The sequence below is a fragment of the Sorghum bicolor genome, chromosome 5, assembly GCF_000003195.3.
Source record: "Sorghum bicolor cultivar BTx623 chromosome 5, Sorghum_bicolor_NCBIv3, whole genome shotgun sequence".
NCBI lineage: Eukaryota > Viridiplantae > Streptophyta > Magnoliopsida > Poales > Poaceae > Sorghum > Sorghum bicolor.
Genome location: NC_012874.2, coordinates 66,343,265 through 66,370,475, shown reverse-complemented (window position 1 = coordinate 66,370,475; position 27,211 = coordinate 66,343,265). Strand labels below are relative to the sequence as shown.

At 41.5% G+C, this 27,211-nt stretch overlaps 4 protein-coding genes and 1 long non-coding RNA gene across 5 annotated transcripts; 2 read left to right on the top strand and 3 right to left on the bottom strand.

Moving 5' to 3' along the window:
• On the bottom strand, positions 880 to 3,776 carry LOC110435356 (thioredoxin domain-containing protein PLP3B-like). The gene is made up of 8 exons (XM_021460827.1): positions 3,573 to 3,776; positions 2,144 to 2,218; positions 1,985 to 2,032; positions 1,764 to 1,906; positions 1,604 to 1,676; positions 1,463 to 1,524; positions 1,256 to 1,353; positions 880 to 1,177 (listed from the first exon to the last, which is right to left on the bottom strand). The coding sequence occupies exons 1-8, from the start codon at positions 3,654 to 3,656 to the stop codon at positions 1,071 to 1,073; spliced, it is 690 nt and encodes a 229-aa protein (XP_021316502.1). The 5' UTR covers positions 3,657 to 3,776; the 3' UTR covers positions 880 to 1,070.
• Positions 5,392 to 10,085, bottom strand: LOC8074378. Its single transcript, XM_002449776.2, has 7 exons — positions 9,674 to 10,085; positions 9,452 to 9,537; positions 7,362 to 7,508; positions 7,167 to 7,275; positions 6,468 to 6,591; positions 5,818 to 6,091; positions 5,392 to 5,737 (listed from the first exon to the last, which is right to left on the bottom strand). The coding sequence occupies exons 1-7, from the start codon at positions 9,780 to 9,782 to the stop codon at positions 5,636 to 5,638; spliced, it is 951 nt and encodes a 316-aa protein (XP_002449821.1). The 5' UTR covers positions 9,783 to 10,085; the 3' UTR covers positions 5,392 to 5,635.
• LOC8066700 lies at positions 13,724 to 16,210 on the top strand. Its single transcript, XM_002451044.2, has 2 exons — positions 13,724 to 13,907; positions 14,170 to 16,210. The coding sequence occupies exon 2, from the start codon at positions 14,187 to 14,189 to the stop codon at positions 15,933 to 15,935; it is 1,749 nt and encodes a 582-aa protein (XP_002451089.1). The 5' UTR covers positions 13,724 to 13,907; positions 14,170 to 14,186; the 3' UTR covers positions 15,936 to 16,210.
• LOC8074376 (basic blue protein) lies at positions 16,414 to 17,560 on the bottom strand. The gene is made up of 2 exons (XM_002449775.2): positions 17,215 to 17,560; positions 16,414 to 16,922 (listed from the first exon to the last, which is right to left on the bottom strand). Exons 1-2 carry the CDS (start codon positions 17,387 to 17,389, stop codon positions 16,717 to 16,719), a joined length of 381 nt encoding a protein of 126 aa, XP_002449820.1. The 5' UTR covers positions 17,390 to 17,560; the 3' UTR covers positions 16,414 to 16,716.
• Positions 23,775 to 25,617, top strand: LOC110435832. The gene is made up of 2 exons (XR_002453685.1): positions 23,775 to 24,147; positions 25,300 to 25,617. It is a non-coding gene; the product is annotated as an uncharacterized LOC110435832 (long non-coding RNA).

Sequence of the window (27,211 nt, the reverse complement as noted above, 5' to 3'; positions counted from 1 at the left end):
AACTTTTTTTTGAACTAAATAAGGCCCTATTACTAATAATGAGACTCAAGTACGCATGGATTTAGATTGGCACGTGGGGCCCACACATCAGACCACCATTATGGTGATCATGCTACCTTTTTCTACTCTAGGGGACGCTGGTAATAGCTATATAGTTAGCTGACGTGGAATGGAAAGATATAAGGAATGTTTATTTTATATATTATTATATTGTTGGACTCATATGTTTCTCTTATATGTTTTTGGGCTATGTGAAATAGATCAGCTATTTGAGCTATTTGTTCATCGCTACTGACTACTTTCTCTCCTACTGTTTTCTTGCTACCTTAGATCTAGCTAGCCAAATAGCTGACCATTGGAGACGCCCTAAGAGAAAAATCTGACGAATAAATAAAAAAGGCAAATGAACAAATGGATGTCAATAAAAGGCACTCTAGCAAATAAGAGCATTTCCAAGAGTACCCATATTTTTTTCTTAAAAATATAAAGTTTTACAACTCCTAAAAAATATTGAAAGAAATAAAAGTCATCTCCAAAAGTTTCTACTAATTCATTCCTAAAATATAGAAGACAATTTTATATCAAAAATCATATACTATTTCTAAATTATCCTAACCACTTCTATATATTCTTTTTTTCTCTTATACAATTGCATCAGAACCCTTTCCTACCTTTATTATTTCCACGCCGTTCCACCTTTAGATTGATTGACTGACAAACACAGGCGAAAGAGAGAGTGACTTTCCCAACCTCTAAAAGATTAGGATAGATGAGTTATTAAAGAGGATTTTTCTCATCTTGCTAAAAACCAAGGATTACGAAGAGATTTAGGGAACTTTTGGACATGCTCTAACAATACCATCCCATGACAAATGAACAAAAAAAAAAGGCAGCCACAAACCCTAGCTTTTACACAAAATGGATGCTGAGTTAGTAAAGAATCTCTTGTACATGCTCTTGTTCTGGTATCTGGTATCGATACATGGGTCACACAAATCAATTACAGTACAGAACAAACAAACAAAATCTAAAGTGCAAAAAAGGGCGAATCCTCAATCCTCATCTCATGTTCAGTCTGAGTCAGAATCTTGGGCAGTTGAAGATCTAACCCTCCTATTCTTAGACTCACTTTCTTCATCGTCATCATCATCATCTTTCTTCTTCTCATCAATTATCCCTAGAATTTGTTTTTGGACATTAACACATTTGTCATCCCAAAAATTGTCAAGGACTGTGGTATAGTTTTCATGGTTACCTTTCATCTTTAGAATATTTTCCAATGCTCTTGTTGAAAAATCGTCTTTACTTCCAAGATCTTGGAACCCGACTAACCGGTCAACAGCAATACCCTTCCTGAAATAGGACAGGGGTCATAGTATGGTGAAGCAGGAAGATTGCAGGGTACCAAATACCAATAAACATGATCAAATAGGCAGGAGAAATGAAAAACATGTGCACTTACTTGAACAGTATTACACATGGCAATGTTTTGATTGCCAGTTTGGACACAAAGAATGGAGCATTCTGCAGTAAGTTACAGATCACATTAGGCTTCAGGGTTCTTAAAAGAAAGTAATTTACAGCCAAGTGGTAGTGTACAGACTTCAGCATCAAGCTTGACGAATTTTGTTCCCACATAGATTGGGGCAAGGGCCTTCAAATGCTTATCCATGATCCTAGCAAATATTCACAGAAAACAATGTCCATAAGTACCAACAACAAAACAATATCTCAAAAAACAAGAAAGACAAGCTATGGCATACTTGCAACGGTAAAATTCACGGTGATAGAAATGGCATATGACTTTTTCACTGCCAGTAACCTCCCCAAGGAAGTCCCCTTCAGTTATCTCCCTGTATTCACCATGACCTTGCCTTTTTAGCACTTCACGCTTCTCAGCCTCTTTCTGTTGCATAGAGGATTTCAGGAATAAAAAGAACATGACACTCACATAAGCTTCATAAGTGAAAGATGGTGCCAGTACCTTAAGGGCAGCAATTCTCTCCGCATGCAACTTCTCAAGTTCAGGGTCCTGGTGAAAAGTTCCATGAATTTGACAACCACAATATGACAAAATACTATGTGCTGTACAAAGAAGGAAAATACAAAGGATAAGTAAATAAACTTTTCTGCTTATACTCACATCCAACAACTCATCAAGATCAACTTCATCATGGCTTGCAGGTGCTGCTTGAGCCTTGTCTTTAGCCACCATTTCCTAAGATCATTTGCAGCAATGTCGGCATGACAAAATTAAAATCCATAATGGAACACATAGGCCTTGTTTAGTTCCCCAAAAATTTTGCAAATTTTTTCAGATTCCCCGTCACATCGAATCTTTAGACGTATGCATGAAGTATTAAATATAGATGAAAATAAAAACTAATTGCACAGTTTGGTCGGAATTGGCGAGACGAATCTTTTGAGCCTAGTTAGTCCATAATTGAACAATATTTATCAAATACAAACGAAAGTGCTACTATTCCTATTTTGCAAATTTTTTGGAAGTAAACAAAGCCATAGAAAAACATGGTCCACTTGCAATGTCAGAAGTGAATTCAAAAGAAAGAAAAAGGAAAAAGATGTAATCTCTATCCCATGATGCAATGACACTATGACAGAACCAAGATGAGGACAGAACCAATTAATGTGGGTCAACAGAACTGCAAAAAAAATGACAAAAATAACGAATTTGATAAACGAAGTTTTCCATGATAGCCAGACAATGTTGTACGCAGGAGTCAATGATCCATGTTGTGCTATATAAAGGGGTAGAAAGTGAGGTGACTTATACAAAAAAAAAATCACCAATCTATGGTCCACCTGTCCACCAGCAGGCTAAGAGTGATAAACTTTCCCAATTTCAAGCAATTCCTAGGTAATGTTCACAGCTGAAATAGGTGCTTTAACTAAAAATCCACTGCCATAAACACACCACCAGAGACAATACAAAGCATCACAAGTACAATATTCAAACATTACAAAATCAGGCAGTTCACTTCTAAGATATTTTTTGTCAAGATCGAGAAGTCAAGTACAAGGATCCGCAACCAACAGATACATCTGGTCTCAAGACATAAGAAAATTCAGTTACTTATTCCCCAAAGCACACTCTACACCACGCAAGTACATCCCAGTTAGACAAAGCTTGTTTGGGTAAGGCCATGAAATGGTTTGTTCACAAGTACTTGTGCAACAAGCACCATCACTCTATCGAACACCTGAAACGCAATGGATTCTGGATTGATCCTGCCCATTCCGTTCCTCCCATGGATCACATCCCCACTATACTCTCCAACATAACACCAGATTACATTCGAACTAGCAACAAGGTACCGAGACGCGAGCAAACATGCACCTCGCGGGCCGAAATCAGCAGCTACTATTCCGATCAGTAAACCTAGTCTGGATCAAAACTCTGCGTACGCGGGCGCCAGCCTTGAGATCCGGCGCGAGGGCGCTAGCTACCTCCCAGTAAAACTCCGCGATCCAGTGGGAATACCCGACGCAGAGCTACGGCAGGTCGGCATCGTAAGGCGGCGCCGGAATATTTGCGGGGAAAAGTCGGTCACCTTCTGGAGGTCGCGGGCGGCGGCGGCGATGACGTTGCCGAAGGCGAGGTTAGAGAGCGTCGACTTCACCGCGTCCGGATCCATCTCCGCCGCCTCCTCCTGATGCTCCTGCTCGCGCCGGCGTCTCCCTCCTCCGCCCGCTGCCGCCGCACCGGCTCGCCGGATTTGCTCTGGTTTCGTGAGGAGGAAGAGCGAAGTGAAGTGAGCTAGGCATCGTGGCTTGGAAGCTCTTCATAGGCGTCAATGGAAATGGGCCCACCGGGCCGAAGTGTTAAGCCCAACCGGCCCGCTTACGAAGTTGGGCTGAAAGAACTTGGGCAATTGGCCTTGTAAGTTTTAAATCCTCTTTACTCTTTTTTTTTCTTCTCTCTCTCTCTCTCTCTCTCTCTCTCTCTCTCTCTCTCTTTTTGGAAAAGAGTATTTTTCTGCTTTTTTTTTGGAAGAAATTGTCCAGTAATCAAACAGCGAAACAATTTGATATTCTGCAGGCAGAATCGAGTAGAAATGTAAAATAATGGTTTACTGACGTCTAAGTTACAGAATTCGAGGTTCGTACCATGAATCCCAGTTGTCATTCTGAACAAGATAGTATGATACACAAGTTTATACATGATACTTCCTCTGTTCTTTTTTAATTATCGTTATTAATATACGTGCCACAAAATTAACTCAATTTATAAAAAGTATATATAACATTTGTATCTTCAAATTAATTTAGGGAAAAGTCTATATAACCCCCCAAACTATCTAGGGTGGACTACTTTATTTCCTGAACAAACCAGATATTCTATCCTCTGAACTTTTCAAAATCGGTCAAATAACCCCCTTGAGCGGTTTTGGAGTGTGGTTTTGTCTTTTTCTTTTTTATTTATTTCCGTTGAATCTTTGGAAAATCAAAATAAATCATAGAAAAAATATAAAATGAAAAAACTAATCTTGTTGGACTCCACATGTGTAGATCTACACAGTGAATATATAATATGATATAATTTAGTATAAAGTTTTTGCTATAGCTTTAAATCTATGTTTTTCTGTAATTAATTAGAATAATTCATATATGTTGTTTCTATGGTCCAATTATGGTGAATTTTTTTTTGATGAGCTAATTATTGTATGGTTAAAGTACAGTAAAATTTTTGTACCCATTGGATCAAGTATAACTTAGTTATAAATTTATTTAGCTTTGTTCTTGTTAAATCTATGCTTTATCTATAACTAAGTTATACATGATCTAATGAGTATGAAATTTTTACTATAGTCAAGCATACAATAATAAGCCCACTATAAAATTTCACCACAATTGGACCTTAGAAACTACACATATAAATTATTCTAATTAATTACAGAAAAACATAAATTTAAAGCTATAGCAAAAACTTTGCACTAAAGTATACTATATTATATATTCATTATGTAGATCTACTCATCGGAAGTCCAACAAAATTGGATTTTTCATTTTATATTTTTTTCTATGATTTATTATGATTTTTCAAATATTCAGCAGAAATAAATAATAAAGAAAAAGACAAAACCACCATCCAAAACCACTCAAAGGTTATTTGACCGATTTTAAAAGTTCAGAAGATAAAATATCCGGTTTTATAGTTCGAGGGATAAAGTAGACTACACTGGATAGTTTAGAGGGTTATATAGACTTTTTCTAATTAATTTATTAAAAAACTAAATTCAAAGATATTTCTAATAATATTAATTATATAATATAAATATTCATATTTTTTAATATATAATTGCCGACAGTTATTTTTTAAAGCACAAACAACAATTAAAAAGAAACGGAGGGAGCAGTCACTTGCAGAGGTGAGAGGTCATACAGACTTCAGTAAAGTACGATTTCACTTGGTATAAAATTTTTGGGTTTTGTCAGGAAGAAATCTTTGCCGTTACAATGTACAAAAAGAGAGAAAAAAAAAGATATCAATATTGCCACATTTCAACGCAGAATGCCTGACTTCCTGCTTTGTATCGCCTCCTGTACAGCTGGGTAACGCCACGCCGGTTCCTAGCTTATGGTCATCACCTGCCATCGACGTGATGGCGTGAGCTTATAGAAGCCCCAGGGACTTCAGCTGGCTGATGTGCTCCGCAGGTAGTGGCGGGGGACACCAGTCTGTGCGCTCGCCATCAACGTCCTCTACGACATACTCCTGCAAGACATTGACACCAGACATGAGTAAAACCATGGTAGATGGGACAGCTGAGCTGATGAACACATGGCAGTACTCACCTTAGTTAGCATTCGTTTGGCAAGAATGTGATAATGTCGCTGCCAGATCCGCTGGCCGACCATTGTCGCGACCAGGACACTGTAGAATATGCCGATGACAGTGAAAAGCCCGAGCACAATAACCCCCATGATGAGGAGCAGCGGTAGCCCGGCTTCCCCAGCACCTCCCAAGCAACCACCACACTCGCCGGCTGTAGTAGCACAGCCTTCGAAGCAGGTAGTGCAGTCAGTCCACATGCAAAGCGTGCCAGGTAGATGGCAATCTGCACACATCCTGAATGAAATAGAACAACATGTCAGTACAATCAAAACAGTACAAGCATGAAAAACATGACCTGTGAGAATGTATGACGAACACAGTAAATAAATGCATATGTACAAGTGAACAAGCTTTATCAGTCCAGTGAAATTGGGTGCTTTATCAATCCAGTGAAATTGGGTAAGTGCTGCAACAAACCATCCCTATCTTTTATGAAGTTTAGCCTCCATTCAAATAATTAGATTAAAAACACAATGTCTTTACGTTACTTTTGTGTACATTTTCCCTATGGCACAATAACTGTGTTGAAAAATGTTTTTCAGGGTTAAGAGACGGCTTTAGTTTAATACAGTATTTTATGACTTGAAGACTGAGCTAAACAAATGCATACCCTGGCTGACAGCAACAAAGACATAATTCTCGACAAGGCTGAGCCAAGTCATTTCGTACTCTTCGGTCATAACAGGTTATGAAGCATCCCGATAGTCCCAACAAAGCAAAAAACAATAATGCACCTGTAATCAAGAGATAAGTTCACAATCAGTTCAGAACGAAAACAGTAAGTGCCAGTCTTGACTAAAATGTTTGGAAGATGGTGTTCCAGTAAATGTTTGAGAAGTTGCTCATATTGCTTACGTATATATTGATATAACTTTCTATACATCAATGATAATACAACTTTCAATGTATGTTCTCTGAGCTCAGTTTTGTCACATGCCTGTACTCTTTTTATGAATCATAATAACTGCTAAACCTCTGATCACTTCTATAAGAATCACAAACACTCATTGATCTGGGCCATGGATAGATGTTTAAGTTGCAAGCGAAGCTTTTCATGGCACCATGCATGTTTACTGACAATAATTGCATATTTATTCAGACAAAGAACACATAAACCTAATTTTTTCCTTATTCTTTACTCATATTCTTTATCACGTTAATTTAGAAACCTAAAAAAATCCCATGCACTTAATGAGTTCTAAGGATCCATGGTGACAATATATATCATAGAAATCCAGGCATGATTTTTATCGAGCAGGCAAGCAAAAACAGGTGAAACTAGTAACAAAGGAAAGCTTAAGCAGTTTACCACATATATAATAAAAACTAACTTCATTATCAAAACCCCAGGCTGTCCTTAACCAATATTGCTGGTACCCATCAATAAAATGTACCAAATATGCCAATGCAGAGATGACCTGAATGAAGGAATAAGAAAATACCACTGGTCACTCAATTGAATGTAAATAGGGGATATGAATAGAAGAATTTTTCAAAAACTTACAATCTGGACTAGAGCAAAGATGAATAATATATCTCTAGTAACAAAGAAACGAAACTTCAGTGTTCGCCATTTCCTGTCAGTGTGGGAATGAACCCTCAAGTAATATGGAGCCTTGCAGGTGGTACAATGGGAAAATGCAAATCCCTCCTGTTTGTGAAATAGCAAAATATGGTTAGTTTACTGGTCTTGCAAAGAAATCAACAATCAATTTTTAGAAGCAAGCTCCAGATAAGACAGGTAGCAAAATGAACAAACTACCGAATTCTTTCAAACATATACTTACAACAGGAAAAGACACTATTTAATTTGTGTTGCACAAAAGATTTCACATCTCAAGGGATGACTTGGCAGGAAAAGGTGTAGCCTTTCTAACCCAAACAGTAAACTATAGTTCTCAGTTCGTTAACATGTTTCTTGGCATAACCTGAACCATTCAAGTTCGACCTAAAATCGCATCCAAGTCTGCATCTGCGGTTACCTAGCAACACAACTTCCAAATGGATGTGGACATTCCAACATCCTAACAGAAAGCAGAATTTGCAATACTACCAACCAGATTTTGACCTGGGAACCCCTGTCTAACCACTGGCACCCACATACTGGAATCCCAAGTGAAGAGTAAAATATAAGCTGGAGAAACAGGGAAAAGGATCAACCTGTTGCGACTCAATCTAATAACTTTCATCAAAGAAAAAAAAAATCCACCATACCAAGTTTTCATTATATACAGAAATTTATAAGCTTTAAAAGAATCCCCCTTTTTGGTGAACACAAGTAAAGTCATGTCAAACTCTGTGTTTCCATCATATTGAGCTAGATCTTTATTACATGTGTAAATAGTGACAACAAATTTCTAGTCTTCAATGAATAAGCAAGGCTGATTGAGATAACTTTTTGTTCAAATAAAGTTATTCGTAACAGTTTCAAAAATTTCAATTGATGTAATCATGATCTAACTGATAAAACACAAATACCTTAAGATATTTGTGAAACAGTAGCCTGATGCATAAAGTAAAATTATAAATTATAGTTATGCTACTGTCCTATCAAACTGGCAAGCAGAAACTAAAATTTTACTTACATCAGGTGTAAATAACAATGGAGTTATGGAAACTTCTCAAACATGCAGGAGAGCTGTGCATCATTATATTAAGAAGAAAAAATTGGGGAAGAGCCCTACAAACATACACACCAACACCACAAAACCATGCTACCAGCAATCCAACTGGCCTGTGGCAAAGGAAAGCACAAGGGCGAGGAGGTTATGCAAATATGTAATGCGCCTTGTGAAAACAAGAAGCTATGCCAAGTGATGTCAACAAAACCAGGCAACTCGGAAAGCTTTGACGCATGAGCCAATTATATTTGCCCATTAGACAGATGAGACTCAATATAGTAGCATTAACCAAACATAGGAACATAAGCAATAAGCAAAAATGGCTCCAATAAGAGGTCAATAGCTAATTCAACAAATCTGATATGCAAAATATGGAGGGAACAAAGGTCTGCATCTCTCATGTTCTATTAGCTAAGTGATCGCAACTACTCACTAACTTGCTAGTACACAGAAAAGAACGAAGTATTTTGACAATTATAGATATGCACAACACATCTCCTGAAGGCAAAGGTGTAAAGCTTCCATCATTTGCATTGCTAAACCAATAAATCATGAAGATCACAACTGTAACCTTGAACACATCCATAACATATTCCTATCATTTATAGCAAAATTCTGCACACACAAAAAAAAAACAACGTAGCTCACTAAGAAGATCAACAATCTAGAAGAAATGCTGCTAAGCTCTTTTCAAATAACAGTACACTTCAACAGAACAAAAAGCTACTACATCTAAGAACACATGGATAGGATCAACCTCCACGTGTTCACAGGATCAGGCAAATCAACAAGTCAAAGATTCACCCTTGGACGGATTCACCACGCAATTCAATCGCTTGCTGCATTCAGATGCCTCCTCCAAACAGAAAATGCAGACAAAACCCCGTCCACCCCAGCTCTAAGCGACATCAGTTAGCAATTCCTGAGCATCCACCCGCACAAAGAGGGAGTAAGCACGGCAGCGAGCGCTCACCTTTACCGCCCTCCAGTGATCGAGGCAGTCGCGGTGCACGTACTTGGACGTCCCCTTGCACTTGCAGGGCGCGATGAAGTCCCTCCCTGCGCACGCACACCCACACAACCAGTCAGATCTCCGCCGCCCTGCCATCCCTCCCGGCCAAACTAATCAGGGGCAGCCAGCGTAGCAACGGCCCGCGCGAGCCCGGCCGTGGCCACGGAGCCTCGCGGCCCTCACCGTCGGTCTCGAGGCAGATCCGGCACTGCAGCTGCTCCCCGCCGCCGCCCGCCTCCAGGTCGATCTCCGACGGCGGCGGGATCAGCGGCGACGACGCCTTCTCCTCCATCGCCGCCCGCCGCTCCCCCTCCCCCTCCTCGTCCCCGCGGACCACCAGCGCCTCTAGAACCTCCTCGGCGCCTCGCCCATCCGAATCCCTAGCCTCCTCCGCCCGCCCCGCTCGCTTCGACCGAATCGAATCGACGGGACGGGGAGGTTGGCGAGGAGGAGAGGAGCTGGGGTTAGGTGTGTGTGCGCGTGGAGGCGGGTGCGAGGTGGACTAGCGGCGAAGCGAGGTATAGCCTTCCTCCGCGACGCGGCGGCGGGCTAGCCGCGGGAGGATGACGCGCGGGGCCCGCCAGTTCGGTTGGTGGGACCGGACTGCCAGTGGGTGCGGTGGAGCCGGGTTGGGTGGCGCGCGCTCGCGCCCGTGTCGCCGAATGTTTTTTTTTTTTTTGACAACAATGTCGCCGAATGGTTGACCGGGCAGCGGACAAAAGCAGAGGAAGTGGAAGCTTCGGCTCCCCGGTGGGCTCGTGGGCTGCCCGAGTATTTTATTGTTGGACTTGTTGGCCCATTTGTGGCGCTGTGGGGCCCGCCGTCTGTTTCCCGCTGGGAGTCGGCTAAGGTCCATCAAAAATTTTCGGATGTCACATCGAATATGTTGGAAATATATTGGGAGAGGTTTTTAGAAAGTAATAAAAAAACAAATTACATAGCTCGTCTAGAAACTGCAAGACAAATCTATTAAGCATAATTAATGTATCATTAGCACATGTGGGTTACTGTACTACTTAAGGCTAATTATGGACTAACTAGGCTTAAAAGATTCGTCTCGTGATTTTCAACAAAACTGTGTAATTAGTTTATTTTTTTATCTACATTTAATATTTTATGTATCCAAAGATTCGATGGGATGATAAAAAATTTTTGGGTGGCACAGGGCCTAAAGCCCGCGCCCGCTCGGCCTGCCACCGCCACCGCCACCGCCACTCGCTTGGCTCTCCGGACGCGCGCCGCCGCGCAGCAGCGGCTGGAGCACCGGGAGCAGGCGGAGCAAGCGCCGCCGGAGCACCGGGATCCGCAGGCTCCTTCCCCAGTCCCCGTTGGTTTGTGGTATGACTCACTCGCCCCCCCGCCGCCTCTCGCACCTGCCGATCAACTTCGCCGCCGTAGCTCGCTCGGCCCTCAGCTCATCGTCGCCCTCCTGCTGTGCTTCGCAGGTGTACTGTTTGCTCTTGGTGGACCCCTTCTCTGGTGCCACCATGACCCTTCCTGCACTGCCTCGCATATATGTCCCTGACGAGGGTGATGATGGTTCTGAAGATGGTAATGACATTGCATTGATGGATGCTCCGGACAGCAAGTACTTCGTCATGGTCAAACTAAGAGCAGCTCCAGTATTAGGTTGGAAGCGAACCATGGGACGTCGGAGTCGAACCATGCCTACTCAAGCTTCCGAACCATACTTGTCTGAAATAAAAGCGAACCTTGCAGACGAACCGAACCGAGCCGGTTAAAATAATATTGACAGCATATGGCCGTTGCGATTCGAGATGAGATTGGACGGATATTTCCGTCTGCTCGCGCGAGGAAGGAAACCGCAAGGGAGAGAGAAGATTTTTTAATTGTATATGGAGCCCACAAAATCGATGTGTACGCTAGGGTTATCGAACCATACTTCAATTCCTTGTCTCCGAACCCTTCGGTTCGTTTGTACACTGGAGGTGCCCTAAGGCCTTGTTTAGTTTCTAAAAAATTTCAAGATTTTCCGTCACATCGACTCTTGCAACACATGCATAGAGTATTAAATTTACACAAAAATAAAAACTAATTACACAGTTTGTCTGTAAATCGTAAGATGAATCTTTTGATCCTAATTAATCTATGATTGGACAATATTTGTCACAAACAAACGAAAGTACTACCGTAACCAAAATCCAAATTTTTTGCCAACTAAACAAGGCCTAATTGTGTGCTCGCCCTGCCTCATTGCTGCACAGTTCAGGGTTGACACTGTCTTTAAGGTTGCAGTGTGCCGGCCTGGATCCTCATCATGGTCAGTACCACGGCGCCCATTTCCGTGGCGTACTGACATTGCGTTCTACCAGGGGAAGCTCTACGCCATCACTGGTACCGGGTACCTTTTAGCTCTTAACATCAGTGTGGATGATAACACTGGTGATCCGCAGTTTACGGAAAGTGAAGAAAATTGGCTTTGAGGTGATAATTAAGGGTGATTGCAGGACCAAAATTAAGGTTGATGACTACAACTCCGTGAGGATGGTCTACCTAGTTGAGTCGCATGGCTCATTGCTGATGGTGAGCAGAAGGATTTTGGAAGGGCACATCCATGGCAAAGGGCAGATATAAACTTTTTCTGAACAGTGTGAGCCCGAGGTTGTGGTGCTTGAGGCTGATTTCGAGCAATCACAGTGGGTTAAGGTGACGAGCCTCGGGGACGATCAGGTGCTGTTACTATAAAAAAAATTAAATTTACAGTATAATTTTCTAGCACTTATATGATTTTATATCTATTTTGAAATAATGTTTAATTATACGTAGTGTCCGGTAGCAAATTTGACAAAAAACATAGTGTCTTTGAGCAATCTAATTTTTTCTAGTGTCCACCGGCAAATAGCCACATTCTGCATGTCTCACAGCCAATTCTCCCATTTTTTTATGGGTGAGTCTCACATTTAGGTGACTGACGTTTTGATTAAGCATCAGTCACCTTCTCTCCCCCTCCACCCACCCGCCTTCTTCTCCGCATCGCCTCCTCCCTTGTCGGTGCCCTACTTCCCCCACCCTCGTATCCACCCTTGCCATCCACATCCCACCACCGCCCCTCGACCTTGCCCTCCACTAACCCTAGGGCGATAGCAAACTCTGACATTCTCATCCTACCCTTGTCCTCACCACCGACGGTCGGCGGTGCGCTGCCTAGCCACGCCACCATCAACCTGCCCCGCCCCTCAACCCCGCCAACCGTAACCTCAAGGTAGGGCACCAGCGAGCTCACCATGATGCCCCTGCCCCGACCTGGCTCAACCGAAACCACCGTCGCTAAGCCCCTAATGTCGCCCTCCGTCATCCCCTCCGCTTGGCTGGCATGCCTCCCCTGAAGCCCCTTCTATTCTATGGCTGTCGAAATTGGGGAAGAAGGGAGTCATACGGGCCACTAGAAACCTAGCTGCTGCCAGAGCAACAGAAGAAAATGTTGGGCGCGGGTGACGGAGCATGAATCGAACAGCCAGGGAAAACATGATAGTGAATCAAACGGTCAGGCGTGGGCGACAACGGTAATGCAAAAATTCAATCGCCTGCATTTGGGTATTTCTCAATTATTATAGGAAACATTCCTTTCATACATTTTTTTGGGGGGATTGTCATCATGAGCTGTCGAAAGTCCATTTGATAAATTCTTCTAAAAAAAGAATTCTTTTTTTACCGCAAAAGGAATTCTACCAAGGTGTACTCAAGAGCATCCAACATTCATGTGCCATAGCCCATAAGGAATAATCCTTGTAATTTGGAATCCTTCTATAAAATCCTATGTTCTAGTATACTTTGCTCACAGTGTCACGTCCCGACATATCCATCAGCTTTGAAAACTCTTCATTAGACTTTTAATGGATCTAAATCCATGATTTGTTCCAGACCTTATAAAACTTTCCACGATCCTACATACTAAAATGAAATCATAGTAAGATTTGGGGTCTGTTTGGTTTCCTTTGTTAAATTTTAGCTAGCTAAAATTATTTTAGCTACTTTTGAGTGACTAATGAGACTAAACTATTTTAGCTCTTTTTAGTTAATATGTTTGAAACTTTAGCTACTAAAATAACTAAAATTTAGCTAACTAAAATTTAGCTAGTGCAACCAAACAGGGCCTTGGTGCTCTGAGTATAATGAGACAATTTGTAGAAGTTTACGAAACGTGTGCTAACTGGTAACACAAAGAAAGGGCCTCGTTGCTTATTGGGCTCGACGCAAGTGAACGCCCTTCACTGTGCGTTCTCGTTCTGCCGCATCAGAATCCTCCACTCGACTCGACTCGACTCCTCTCGGCCTGCCACTGCCATTCGCTTCTCTCCCGCGACGCCCTTCACTGCCGCGGCGGCCGGAACAGCAGCAGGAGCACACGCCGCCGGATCACGGGAACGCACAGCTCCCCCGGTCCCGTCGGTTTCGGGTACTATCCTCTGCTCCCCTCTTCGGCCTCGGCCTGGCCTCCACCTGCAGCTCAGCTTCCCCGTTGCGGGGCTTGCGGTTCGCTCCCCATCGCCCTTCCCGTGGCGCGCGCGCGAGGTGTTCGACGCATTGCCTCTGTGCGTTCTCGTTCACGCTAGGCATCATTCCCTTCATGGTGTGGTGCTTGCCTTTTTCCGGGGGTGGGGGTCATGGCGCAGCCTCACTGACACGTGTGCTACTGTGCTCCTCTGCTTTGTTTCCAGGACCGGCGGCTGAGCCTATGGCGAGGACACAGGATTCATGGTCGAAGATTCCCACGGAGCTCGCAGGCCTCGTTCTCCAGCGCCTTCACGCTCACGTCGACCGCGTCCGCTTCGCAGCCGTGTGCCCCCAGTGGCGCTCCGCTGCTCGGCAGGTCCGGCTGCCCCCTCCACTGCCGCTGCTCGCTCTCAAGGATGGGGACATCTTCTACAGCATGCCCCGGGGTGAGCCGCTCCACTTTGCTGACTGCAAAACCAAAGCAGGCTTCATGTCCACAGCTTATGGTAACTGGCTGGTGTACCGGCGTTATTGCGATTTGCTCTTGGTGGATCCCTTCTCTGGTGCCACCATGACCCTTCCTGCACCATCTAGTGTTCATCTCGCAGACGAAGACGGGGGTGATGATTCCATGGACGGTCATGATTCTGTAGACGAGGGTGAGGATTCTGAGGACAGCCATGATTCTGCAGACGAGGGTGATGATTCTGAGGATGGCTCTGCACCATCTAGGGTTCATCTCCCTGATGAAAACAAGGGTGACGATTCCATGGCCGGTCATGATTCTGCAGACGAGAGTGAGGATTCTGAGGACAGCCATGATTCTGCAGATGAGGGTGAGGATTCTGAGGATGGCTCTGCACCATCTAGGGTTCATCTCCATGACGAAAACAAGGGTGATGATTCCATGGCCGGTCATGATTCTGCAGACGAGTGTGAGGATTCTGAGGGCGGCCATGATTCTGCAGATGAGGGTGATGATTCTGAGGATGGTTCTGTACCGTCCAGCGTTCATCTTCCCAACAAAAACAAAGGTGATGATTCCAGGGCCAGTCATGATTCCACGGACGAGGGTGAGGATTCTGAGGACAGCCATGATTCTGCAGACGAGGGTGATGATTCTGAGGATGGTCATGGTTCCACAGACAAGGGTGAGGATTCTGAGGGCAGCCATGATTCTGCAGATGAGGCCGATGATTCTGAGGATGGTTCTGTTTCCACCGACGGATCAGAGATGCTCTCAATGGACGTGAAACACTTTGAAGTGATCAAACTAATAGTGTGCTCTCCCAACCTCATCGCTGCACTGTTTAAAGGTAGCGAAAACAATCGGATTGCAGTGTGCCGGCCAGGAGGCTCCAAGTGGTCAGTAGCATGGGACCTGTCTTTGTGGATTACAGACATGGCTTTCTACCAAGGGAAGCTCTACGTTGTTGACTATCAGGAGGACCTCTTGGCTCTGGACATCAGCGTGGATAACAAGACGGGTGATCCACGGGTTTCTCGTATTGGAAGGGTGATCCACGGGTTTCTCGTATTTGATAATGAGCTGACTTTGTTGAGGATGCTCTACCTGGTTGAGTCGTGTGGCTCATTGTTGCTGGTGCGTAGAAGGATTTTCCACAAGCATGTTCATGGCAACGGACAGATACACACTTTTGCTGGACAGTGTGAGCCTGATGTTTCGATATTCGAGGCAGACTTTGGGCGATCACAGTGGCGCAGGCTGACGACCCTTCCTGACGATGAGGCACTGTTTCTAGGGCCATGCTCCAGGGCTGTTTGCATGCCTCAGGTTGACTCACCGGGCAATCGCGTGTGGTTCTTGGATGACTACAAGGACTTTCACCTTTGGAATGAGTGGCCTAGCAGCTTGAGTTCTGGCACCAGCAGCGTGGCAAACCCCAAGCCTTTCTCGCCCCTTCCAACGATCTCGTGGAGGGGCTTCCTGGCAAATTCAGGTGCTGCATGGATCTTCCCTGCAAACTGATGCTATTGGTTGGACCGTTGTTACAATCAAAGCTGTTAAACACACCATGTGTTTCTCTAACCGTAGCACGGTGGCCTTCTGGCATTCACAATGCTGACTTACTTTTGGATGATTATGTTGTGCTTAGCTTTATGGACTTGTGATGAACCTTGAGGTAGCATTCTGTTATTTGCTAGTAACCTATTCTGTTACGCATTTAGGTGGGGAAGTCGCAATGGTGCTGTTTAATCCCTGAATGATGTGTTATCTATTGTCAATCTTTTGTCGTGGAGTAATACTTTGGTAGGTTTGTGGGTTTCTTGCCGTGCTGTTTTTGGTTAAGCCCATGATCCCCGTGGCACGTGCAGACTTGAAGTGAGATGTTTCTGTTGAGATGGATGGTGTTTCTGAAAGCTTTTAAAAGAGAAGTGGGGTGGCGGGTGTTGCTGTTTTAACCACATGATTCCGTGATGGTTGCTGTTCTCATAACACGTTATAGTTGGCCGGTTGGCCCTCTATGAATTATCTCTTGTGTGACTGAACGAGACTGCCATATGCATCCGACAAGAAGATGAATGTGCAGACCCAAGCATTACATTGATCGCACTGTATGACACAGATATACTATGCTAATACATCCCGTGCTCTGGTTAAGCTCCGTCGTCAGTCAGTTGGTCGAACCATGCTTAACCGTTATTTAACGGGAGACAACACGCGCAAATATATACTATATATATATATATATATATATATATATATATATATGATCATTTTGACAGTCCAGCAGGTCCACCCTCCATCATCAGTTGGCGACAACTCTGAGCTTCATCCCGGCGGCGCAATGGCCGGGGACGCCGCAGATGAAGTAGTTGACGCCTTTCTTGAGGTCAAACCTGGCGGTGCCGGACGCCGTCGCCGCCGCGTCCGCCGCGCTGCGCACTTTGCAGCTCCGGTACTCTGATGCGCTCACGGCTACCGCGTTGTGCACGCCGGCCTGGTAGTTGAACACTGCTTGCATGCATGCACACAAGGGATTGGGTTACTAACTCTCATGATCGACTAATAATATGATATGTGCCGAGATTTGTATGCATGAAAAAAGTAATTTACTACCAGTATTAAAATTTGATTTTTGAATCTTGATAACTATATTATTCATATATAATTAATTTGGTTTCTATATGTTGAAATAGGGGTACGTGTTTTGCCTAGAAAAATCCTATTTTTGTTCAATGTAAGTAATGGTTTGCATCATATATTATGCAGATAAGTACTTAGAGATAGAGACAGAGAGTAGTACCAAGCGTGTCACCAGCTGCGAAAGTCTTTCCACCAGACCAGCTGTCGTATGACACGGAGAAACCCCAGCCCTTGGAATCTCCAACAACATGGGTTTCAGCAGACACAAGCGCTGAGCAGACAAGAAGACTGAAGCCAAGAGCCACAAGGACAGCACTGCACATGCCTCTTCCCATGGCTTAGTTATGTGATTAGGACCTTAAACACTTGTTGCAACTACAGGGTATAGAGAAGTGTTCTAGCTGTCTAGTTTGGTTTGCTGTGTGCTTCCCAAGCTTAGCACACTATCCCTATTTATACAGGTTTCTTGCAAGCTGTTACATCTCCCTTTTGTCTTTTTTAAATAGGGACTACACTCTCCCTCCTATTGAAACTAGTTATCACATTTCACTTTGTATGGACCTGTCTCCTAAAATATTCTTTATTGTAGTAGCACTAATCTCTTGGCCTTCAAATTTATTATATTTAGCAACTATTTTTTTATAGAAATCAACAAATAAGACTTCCATATTTTCAAACTAATTAATTTAATTTTTATTGTTATTTGTAGCTTTTAAGGTCTGACAACGCATTTGTCCTAAAAACAACATTTGTTAATGACCGGGCAGAGTATATAGTGAGAATGTACACACTTAACACTTTTCAGTTCCTTAACTAGTAGATTGTACGTTAAATATCATGTTCCACTAAACTTGTGGTGGTGTATGAGTAAGGCAGCATGAACAGGCTTATAAAAAGCTTAATACACCATATCGTGTTGTTGTTTAATACCCCAATTGCACTTACTTTAGTCCTAGCTTAATACACCATATCGTGTTGTTGTTTAATACTCCATCCGTCCCTGAAAGCTTCAATTCCTAGAATCCGTGCTAGTCAAACTTGTTTAATTTTGACTAACTTTATAGAAAAGAGCATCAATATGTATAACATAAAATGAGTATCTTATGAAAATATATTCAATGATAAATCTAATGATATTAATTTGGTACTATAAATCTTAGTGTTTTTTTCTATAAATTTGGTCAAAGTTTTAAAAATTTGACTTAAGACAACTCTAGAAATTGCAGCTTTCAGGGACGGAGGGAGTACCCCAATTGCATTTACTTTAGTCCTAGAGAATTAAATTCTGCCACGTTTTCCCAGTCTCCCCACTAAAACTTCACAATGTAGAAGTATTCAATTCAACAAATTTTATATGCCGGCAATACACAAAACTACTAAGAAAGTACATAGTAGTCTGCCATTTTGCTGAAAATAAATCTGCACCAAGGACGCTTCACCTATGAATATTATCGGCACTTCAGAGCCTGTTCATACTCAGTTGTGCATTAGTTAGGTACATAGGTATAGTACTTTATTAGTGGAGTGCATGCTTTATATATCGATACCACTATAGCAGTATATACTAATCGGTGATGAATGATGACACTACAGTCGCATACAAAAGTATACAAGGATAAGACCAAACCATATATATACAGATACACGTTATCGAGCTCTAAAAGCGCACTAGGGAATTTAACCTTCTTATGTTTTACCAAATCCGAAATTTATTGGCCTTATCAACATTTAATTTCCATAGGGGCCAATTTGGAAGGAAGGGGGAGGCACACTAAGAGATGGAAGACCCTCCATGAAGAACTAAATGGTTATTCAAATTATTTCTCCATGGATTTCCTACCCTGGAAAAAGTCAAGGATCCAAGAGGATTTGAGTTTCCAAATTAGCCCAAGAAGTAGTTGTGCCATACCATCAAAGTCAGGTTGTTAGAGCATCTCCAATAATTTCTAAAAAAACAATTGGTACAATCAATGAGTTTTTCAAGTTGGCTAAAATAAGTAGAAAGCATATTTGTTGGGTTCCTCCTACCAATGTTTGCACCAATGTTTAAGAAAAATTCTCGCTTTGTTGTAGCTAGTAGATGATGAGAAAGTTAAATCTTCATGCTCCCACACAAGCAACCACATGGGTAGTCTTGAGATGTGTGCTATTTTTTACTCCACCTTATAATATGAAATAGTAAATCTCATGTGGCGTGAGGCCCACGTACCAAGCATATGTGATGAGAATAGCATGGCCTTATTCTATCACCATCCAAGGCTTTATTCAGTTTTTGAAGGGTCTGGTTTATGTTGAGTTCCTGTACACACCATATTTTAAATATCTCATCTACTACTTTCTGTGCTGTAGTTAGTTTTGTGTTTCTCATCTACTAGTTCTGAGGGAAATGTACACAATTTCTGTAAATATACACTGGTTTACCCATTATCTCATCATTAAGGCACACAGTTGGGTTCTTGGCTCCCTCTGCCTCTGTGGTCTAACATTTGAGCTAGGATTTTCATCATTAAGGCACGATTTTATAATGCATCAGCTTAGCAGCGACAGGTAGGAGCCTCCAACAGCACTGGGTCTGTCCTTTAATAAAGCAAAGAAATGCAGCAAGACCTGAATTGCTAGTTTAAATAACATATTCAAGACAAAGTAGAGATAAAGTTTTGAAAGTTTAGGTGTTATGAATTAAAATATCTATTCAATTTTTTTTGTGAAAAATAGACCAATGGATATTTCTATTCATAGATTCGTTCTCGCTTTCTTTTCATACATTCACTGGAGGACACACATCAGTGTAGGTGGAGGGGTGGTGTAGCGAGGTGGAGGGGGCACGCAATGTGGTGGAGTTACTACATATGTGGTGCGCCGGGGAGTAGATGGACGATGGCGCTATTGTGTGGCTTGGGAGAAAGAGAAGTGAAGCAAAAAGTGGTAGATGAGTGAGTGGCACGAGATGTTGCGATAAAAAGCGGTTAATTTCATGAAATACGAGATATATACAAAGGCCTATAAAGGTTTGGCATACATTCTGAAACAACATCCAATGGCCTTATAAGTAGGAGCATCAACCCTTATTAATGGCAGAATTTTCGTGTCTCAGAAGATGATGGGCAACGCCGAACATGTCAAGGCCATTTGCACCGCATCACCCCATAACTGCCACCAACCACTAGGCACCGTACTCCCCCACAACACATGACGTTACTAGATGTTCTCTTGGGTGTCCTAGCACTCCATGGCCCTATTTGGTTCCCTAGCTCCCCCTTATTCAGGCTCCATAGAGCCAACTTGGGCCTGTTTGGTTGGATAAACAGACAGGTCCTAGTTAGCTACCCATGGGCACTTAGCCAGGCTTGCTAGAAATGGAGGGGGTGTGCATTTCTGCCTTGCCAGGCTTGAGCCAGCGCACCCCTCACCTCCGTGCTCGCATCTCCCTCCACCACCACCAAGCTCATGTGCTGCTTGCACTACCATGGAATCCGTGCGTCGTTCGCTGGTCCACTGTCACGCCGCACCTCTTCCTTGTATTGCAAGCAGACGCTGGATCAGGAGCACACAGATGAATACTCTATCAAGAAATGCATTAGTGTCATCAACACCATGGAAGAACTCATCGGCAAAGAAAAAGGTGAAACTTTTGATGTTTTCAAAGATGCATATAACATGTAAATTTCTGTGAATGCAGAACCAGCAGCACATCTAATATGGATAAGAAAAAAAGGTTAGTTTTGTGTTTTGAGTTTAGTCTTTGAATTTGGTGACTTGGTGATATGGTAGCATCTAAATTCCATGCTTCTGTCCACAGATATGGTGTGTCATTAGTGTTCATGTGCACCAAGACTATCACATTACTTGGTGAGTTATTTCTCGATACTATATGTATGCGGCTTTCTAGGATCAATATGGTAGAATGTATACGGTAGTTTGTGTGCATATATGTGTACGTGTTGATAGGAGCAGTAGTTTAGTGGCACCTATTGTCAGTATTTTTCAGAGAGTTTAGAGTATTTTGTTTATAGATAAAGAGTTGTGCCAGGTCATTGAATCTCGGCTATTATAGTTCTGAACACATAGCAGAACAGAATCTCCCATGGATATGCAAGGGTAATGATATCATATTCTCTGAAATTTGCCGGATTCATCTCTAGTTACTGTATAGAGTCTCATGAAGAAAATTCAGCACTTACAGGATATGATCTAGCAGTTGATATAGAAAATTGGCTTGTTATCCACTTACAATTCGTGTCAATAGAATGAAAGAAGAAGGTTATCCAACATGGTCCTGCATGATAAGTTGTTTTATATCCAGACTTGTAATTTGTATTTTTTCTGATCTTTTTGGATGATTTTTTTGTTGTTGTTGTTGTTTGGAGATGATTTTTTGGTCCATTTTTCATTTTTTCTAATGTTTTTTTATTTTAGAGATAAATTTTAGATTGGTCATGATCTTTTTATATCAGATTTTAATTCGAATGTTAGAGATGAATGAATCATGGATAGCAAGTCTATTGTCAATCTATGTGCTTCTGTATGTATATAAATTTTGCTTGACGCTCGGCAACCCACCATGTATATTCATCCAAATTAGCTCAATCGGGGTTCAAACGTTGGCATGGAGTGAATCGGGTTACCACTTTGGTAAACATGGCCTTAGTTAAGCATCCCGGCGCCACCATGGCCGTCCACACGGCGGTGGCTGTGTCGGGTGCATATACACCTAAAGAGTTTGCAGTAGCCATTGGAGAAGCTGCAATTCATTTGCAAGCAGATGGTCACACACATCTTGTCGGACCAGCACCTGATCTCTGTCTGAAATTCGCAGTCTCCTGTTGCGCCTGCAATAACCACAAGAGATCGAGTGATTTATTTGGAGAGTTCGAAGCATTTGTTCATCACCCCTAGCTCACTTTGTTCATTTCCCAATTCAATATATAGTGTACTAATATCTACGGTTGTGCTAAACTCATCAGTTGTACATACAGCTGGGAACTCACGGTATGACGCCATGATCAAGGCCAAGGTGACGAAGGCAGCGACCAGATGTTTCTTGTTCGTGGACATGGTGGTTATATGCAGAGTGCCAGCGTATACACCAAGGGAGATAATGTGTCAGCTAGGTATTTATAGCCATTCATGTCCCAAAAATGCCATTAGTAGATAGCTAGAGAGATACCCCTAGTCTAGAGATAGAGAAGTAGGGATAGAGATATGGAGAAAGACATGGTTTTAGGAGTTACTCCTAGTAATGATTTGCCCTCTAATTAATGGTGGTAAATCACTGTAGCAGAAATCTATGCCCCTTTATATTAAACTAATTTGGTGAGAAGTCATTGTAGGAGCTATACACCCCTTTAAATATGGGGAAGAAAATCATTGAAGGGCGTATCTCTATATGTAATCCATGGGTTGTAACATTTTTTTAGCTATCTGGTTATATTGCATCCTTTGCGATTTTGACATTTAATTTGTTATAGAGTTATGCTTATAAACTGGCTATTTGGCCATCCATTCACTAGTACACGGACCGTGCATGTAAGCATGACTCATTATGCAACATCTTAATTTGGTGAGCCAATGGAGCAAGAAAAATACTCCATCTATTCCAAACTATGAGATGTTATAGCTAGCTTTTCTACATACATAATTTTTATTATTTAGATAGACATAACCTCTAGATGTATAGTAAACACAATAGATCTAGAAAAACCAGCAGGATCGACTTATTATTATTTTGCAATGAAGAGAGTATTTTTTTTGTTTGTCTCGCACAGTTCATTTCAAAAAGCTGTCAGAATTATTACTCCATTGTATTTACTCAATTATAAGTATGAGAGATTGTAATAGTTCATATTTATACCATTATATTAAATAGAAAAAAGTTAACAATTTATGCTTTTATACATTTTTTTACCATATGCAGTAAAATATTTTTAGACAGCAATTTGATTCTCTTTATGTATATCACTTTTACATCAATGTTTTTGGTTTTCTGCAACTTTTGGCATTAGTCTCCTATCACTACATATATAAAAATTGAATTCCTGTGAAGTTTACCACTAGCATAGAAACAGTTCCTAATGGTGGTATATTTCGATCTTCACTAGTGGCAATTTCAACCGCCACTGTGAAAATCTAGTACGAATAGTGAATTTTACTAGAACCAGCTTGAGAAACATCAGTACCATATATCTTCATTGGCAGCAACCTTAATCAACTGCTAGTATAAATCAATTTATACTATTCACACCGCCAAGAAGACTACTACACGTTCCTTTGTGGTTCTGTTTATGATCCTCAAGTTAATTTAACTTTGTGTAGTGTATTGAAGTGAATAATTGGAGAAGTGATTTCAATCTTTACTCTTATCTCTATCTCTATCTCTATCTCTATCTCTATATTCTTTTTTCTTATCTTCTCTATTTCTAATACTTCATTAATCAACTTTAGAGAGCATAATGGTCCCCATTCTACTTCACAAGGAAGAGGTGAGCGAATTGAAGTTAAGCAAGCAACCAAACATGATATAGACAAGCTAGGCTTCACTAGTACAGGTAAACCAAATACCAACATCTTGCATTGTGGGAGCCCGGCTAGAGATATCCTGGCCTAGTTGGCTAGCTAGGCCAGGTCTTAAACATGAACCAAACACAACCATATGTGTCCCTGGGAGAGAGAGAGAGAGAATGGCGACGTGTCCAACTTTCTCAACACAACGGCATGATCAACTTCTCGATGGCTGTTAGTCGCCATGATGGGCATGTGTCCCTCGCCAACGAGGCTACAATCTTCTAGCTTAGGCTGTTCTCCAATGACCTCAAGATGCTGAACTTTTTTGCTGCCAAGGACATCAACACCGATGACATGACCACTCTCTCTAGAGCACACACCATCAGCCAAGCCTGCTGAGAGTTCATCTCAAACTGCTCGGACATGAACTACAGCCTCAGCAAAGATCTCAAGGACAAATACAAGTGTGGTATAACAACACAAAGTTAGTGCAGGACTACAAAACCCTGACATCTTGGAGAACTCTATATGTCTCGTCCCTCTCCAGCTCCATCTCTTGAACAACTACGAGGTCCCACCATCCACCGTCGTGGTGAGTCTCCATGTATGTTCAACTTCTTTGGCTGTCTGTTCTCTTTAGGTCTCTATCTATTTTCGCAGAAACAAGGCAACAATATTTATGTGCTGCTCCAATGTTTCTATGTCTGATACTTAATTTATTAGTTTAAATCCTTGTATGATCTGAAGCTACTAGCATGCGTGTTCAGATAGCTTTTTGTTTTGTCTAGCCTGTTCAGATACCTTTCAACTTGACAATTTTCACGGAATTGATTGATCAGAATGATCCCGGAACTTGGTAATTAGTATTGCTGCAATAGAGCCAAGCTAACCAACCCTAGTTAAAATTTTAACTAATAAATCTCTGATTCGCTAGCTTGCATAATGCAGACACTGAGTCATTAGTGCCTAATCATTGGCTGGAGAATGCATAAGGGGTCCTTTTCCCCTCTTTTTATTTTGGAAATTGGGTTTAAGTCTGAGAATTTGGGTTCCATAGTGTTGTGTTCTCATCATTCCAGGTTCATTTTTAGATGTCTGAATGCTGTGAGAATGAATTTCAGATCTGATGGATGCTACTACTAGTACTATAGGTTGCATGCTGTCTTTTTTTGAATTTATCTTGCGAAAAAATTCTACCTGTGATGTATATTGGTCCCCATTTACTGCTCTGAAATTGTTGTTGTTCTCTGAAATTGCACTCTTTTAATTATTTGATAAGGTTAAATGCCATTTTATGGTCCTCATATGGGTACTCAAATGGTCTTCTTTCTATTTGTATGCTGTATATTCCTGATTGGAACTGAGATGGTCTTGTTTCTAGTGAACAGAATACTTACGGCTGATTAGTGAGTCATGGTCTATTCCCACTAATTTTCATCTATGACTGTGACTATGTGCAGATTTCTGTTAGAGAATCTTCACGGACTTGCACTGTGTTTCTACTTAACAAGAAAGTCCGTTCTTTATGCAACATACTCTTTCAGAAAACTGTTTTTTCTTTACAGATTATATTTGATTTTTTCTATGCCTATTAGTACAATATCAGTATGTTCTTTAACTGGCATTAGCATGATAATTTGAACCTCTTCTGTTTCAAGATAACTTTCACCATCATTGTAATTTAAATTACCTTAGCCATGTTCTTAGCCTATTCTGTAACTTCATTCATTTTGTGGTAATGTAGGAATATAAGTTTGGCCCTGAGAAGGCTAGCACTTTGAACACATAAGCTGTAATGAAGTTTGGATCCAAATGGGATACAACAGATATTTGAGAGGCTGTGAAGATGACAGCATAAATTGCAGCCATGAAGAGGATGACAACATAAGCATCTATATATGTGCTATATATGTTGAATGGCTAGGATTGTGAGCCAATACTGTCTTTTAGTGTAATGGTTGGACACCTGGATGAAGTTGGAATATATTGGGATTGGAATCAGAAGCATATATCCATGTATTGGAATTTATTGTATTTGTGTAATGGATAGACATTTGGACCATATGTGTGCATTTTGAATTTGAATTGAGATGCTCACATTGGGTAATTTTCATGGTGGTTTATACTCTCACGAAATAACTTGTTTTCATGGTGGTGTTCTCTCACGAAATACTATATTCTTTGTGTTTGTGATACTCTCATGAAATCAATGTCATGAGGGTGACTCACGAAATCCATTTCATGATGGTGACTCTCACGAAATTAGTTCATGAAGGTGACCTCTCACGAAATACCACAAAAAGCCGTCATGAAAACACCGATGCAAACCTAGCAACAATGTTACTCTCATGAGGGTGGCCGTCATGAAAATAATCCGTGGCAGTGAACTCTCATGAAAATTTGATTTTTCTGTGTCTATTATTGTGAGAGTTCATGCGTGATGGTGTACCCTCACACATTATTTTCATGAGAGTAAAACAATATTTTGTGACATGTTTTGCACTCTCACAAAATTTCTGGATTCTGGGAGTGCTTGATGCCACAGAGTGTGATGAGTTCACCAGCCTTTTTAGTCAAAGGCCTGGTAGCGTCTCTTTTATGTTGCACGCCGAGTAGCATTGTTGGAGATCCACCGGAGACTCAAATTTTTGTGCGCCATAGCTCCTAGCAATTATCGAGCTTGCTAGCTACTAAAATCTGCAAACAAAGTGGAAATGGCTGCTCTTGTGTTGATACGAAATGAGGAGACGAGTGGTGTTTGTATATATAGATCAAGGAGGAGCTTAGAGCAACTTATAGCGGTGCTTAGTCTTACCACCATATTATGATTAGCATTTACTCACTATAGTAATGTGGTGTATGTAACTAAGCATATTTTGCTTCATAAATACCTAGAACACAAGAGAAACATTTCATGCATACATCATGAGCATTGTGATAGGCTAGGTGACGATAAATTTCCTAATCATTCCAATATATTTTAGCTAGCATTAATTATTGCATAAATATAGCAATGATTTATTTTAGTGGTGATAAATTTCATAATCATACCATTTTATTTTAGCTAGCATTAGCTGTAACATAAATATAGCAATTATTCTTGAATAGATAGCTTAGCACATTTTGGACTAAATAAATGCATCACTCACAAGGAAAACATTCCATGCATACATCATGAGAATCGTGTGATAGGGTATATGGTGCTCAAATATTGGTTAATTACTACTATATAAATAACTTTGCATGACATTGTAAGGCTCACTCCTTGGAGGAGGAGGCTTGACTTCAAAACAACTATAGGATGGTACGGTATGAAATGTATCAATTCGATCAAAGATCGGATCATTATTTCAAAGCTCTATAGTTCGTGTGTTTCAAGCTGTAGGAGGAAAGTAGTTCAAGATATATTGTTTAAATTTGTTGGTAGTGAGTGCTTGTTATATAGCAGCTCCATTTGTTTTCCATGGTTAGAAATATACGATGTCAGCACAACAAGCCATAAAATTAGACTGATAGAAACTGACTTATTGTAGATAGTTTATTATGGTCGTAAGTGATTGTATAACAACTAAAAAACCATTGTTAAAACTTTTTGACACATAACTTTTAGACTTAAACTTGCTATCACTTCAGTCTAGCCTACCTTGCTCAAGAAG

Bases quoted from the DNA above. Each gene is read 5' to 3' on its own strand.
- LOC110435356 (XM_021460827.1), bottom strand. From the start codon at position 3,656: ATGGATCCGGACGCGGTGAAGTCGACGCTCTCTAACCTCGCCTTCGGC. The intron at 1,525-1,603 runs GTCTGTACACTA...AACTTACTGCAG, and splicing joins TCGTCAAGCTTGATGCTGAA to AATGCTCCATTCTTTGTGTC. The intron at 1,354-1,462 runs GTAAGTGCACAT...GTCCTATTTCAG, and splicing joins CCATGTGTAATACTGTTCAA to GAAGGGTATTGCTGTTGACC.
- LOC8074378 (XM_002449776.2), bottom strand. From the start codon at position 9,782: ATGGAGGAGAAGGCGTCGTCGCCGCTGATCCCGCCGCCGTCGGAGATC. The intron at 7,509-9,451 runs GTGAGCGCTCGC...TTTCACAAACAG, and splicing joins ATCACTGGAGGGCGGTAAAG to GAGGGATTTGCATTTTCCCA. The intron at 5,738-5,817 runs GTGAGTACTGCC...AATGTCTTGCAG, and splicing joins CCAAACGAATGCTAACTAAG to GAGTATGTCGTAGAGGACGT.
- LOC8066700 (XM_002451044.2), top strand. From the start codon at position 14,187: ATGGCGAGGACACAGGATTCATGGTCGAAGATTCCCACGGAGCTCGCA.
- LOC8074376 (XM_002449775.2), bottom strand. From the start codon at position 17,389: ATGGGAAGAGGCATGTGCAGTGCTGTCCTTGTGGCTCTTGGCTTCAGT. The intron at 16,923-17,214 runs GTACTACTCTCT...GCATGCAAGCAG, and splicing joins CGCAGCTGGTGACACGCTTG to TGTTCAACTACCAGGCCGGC.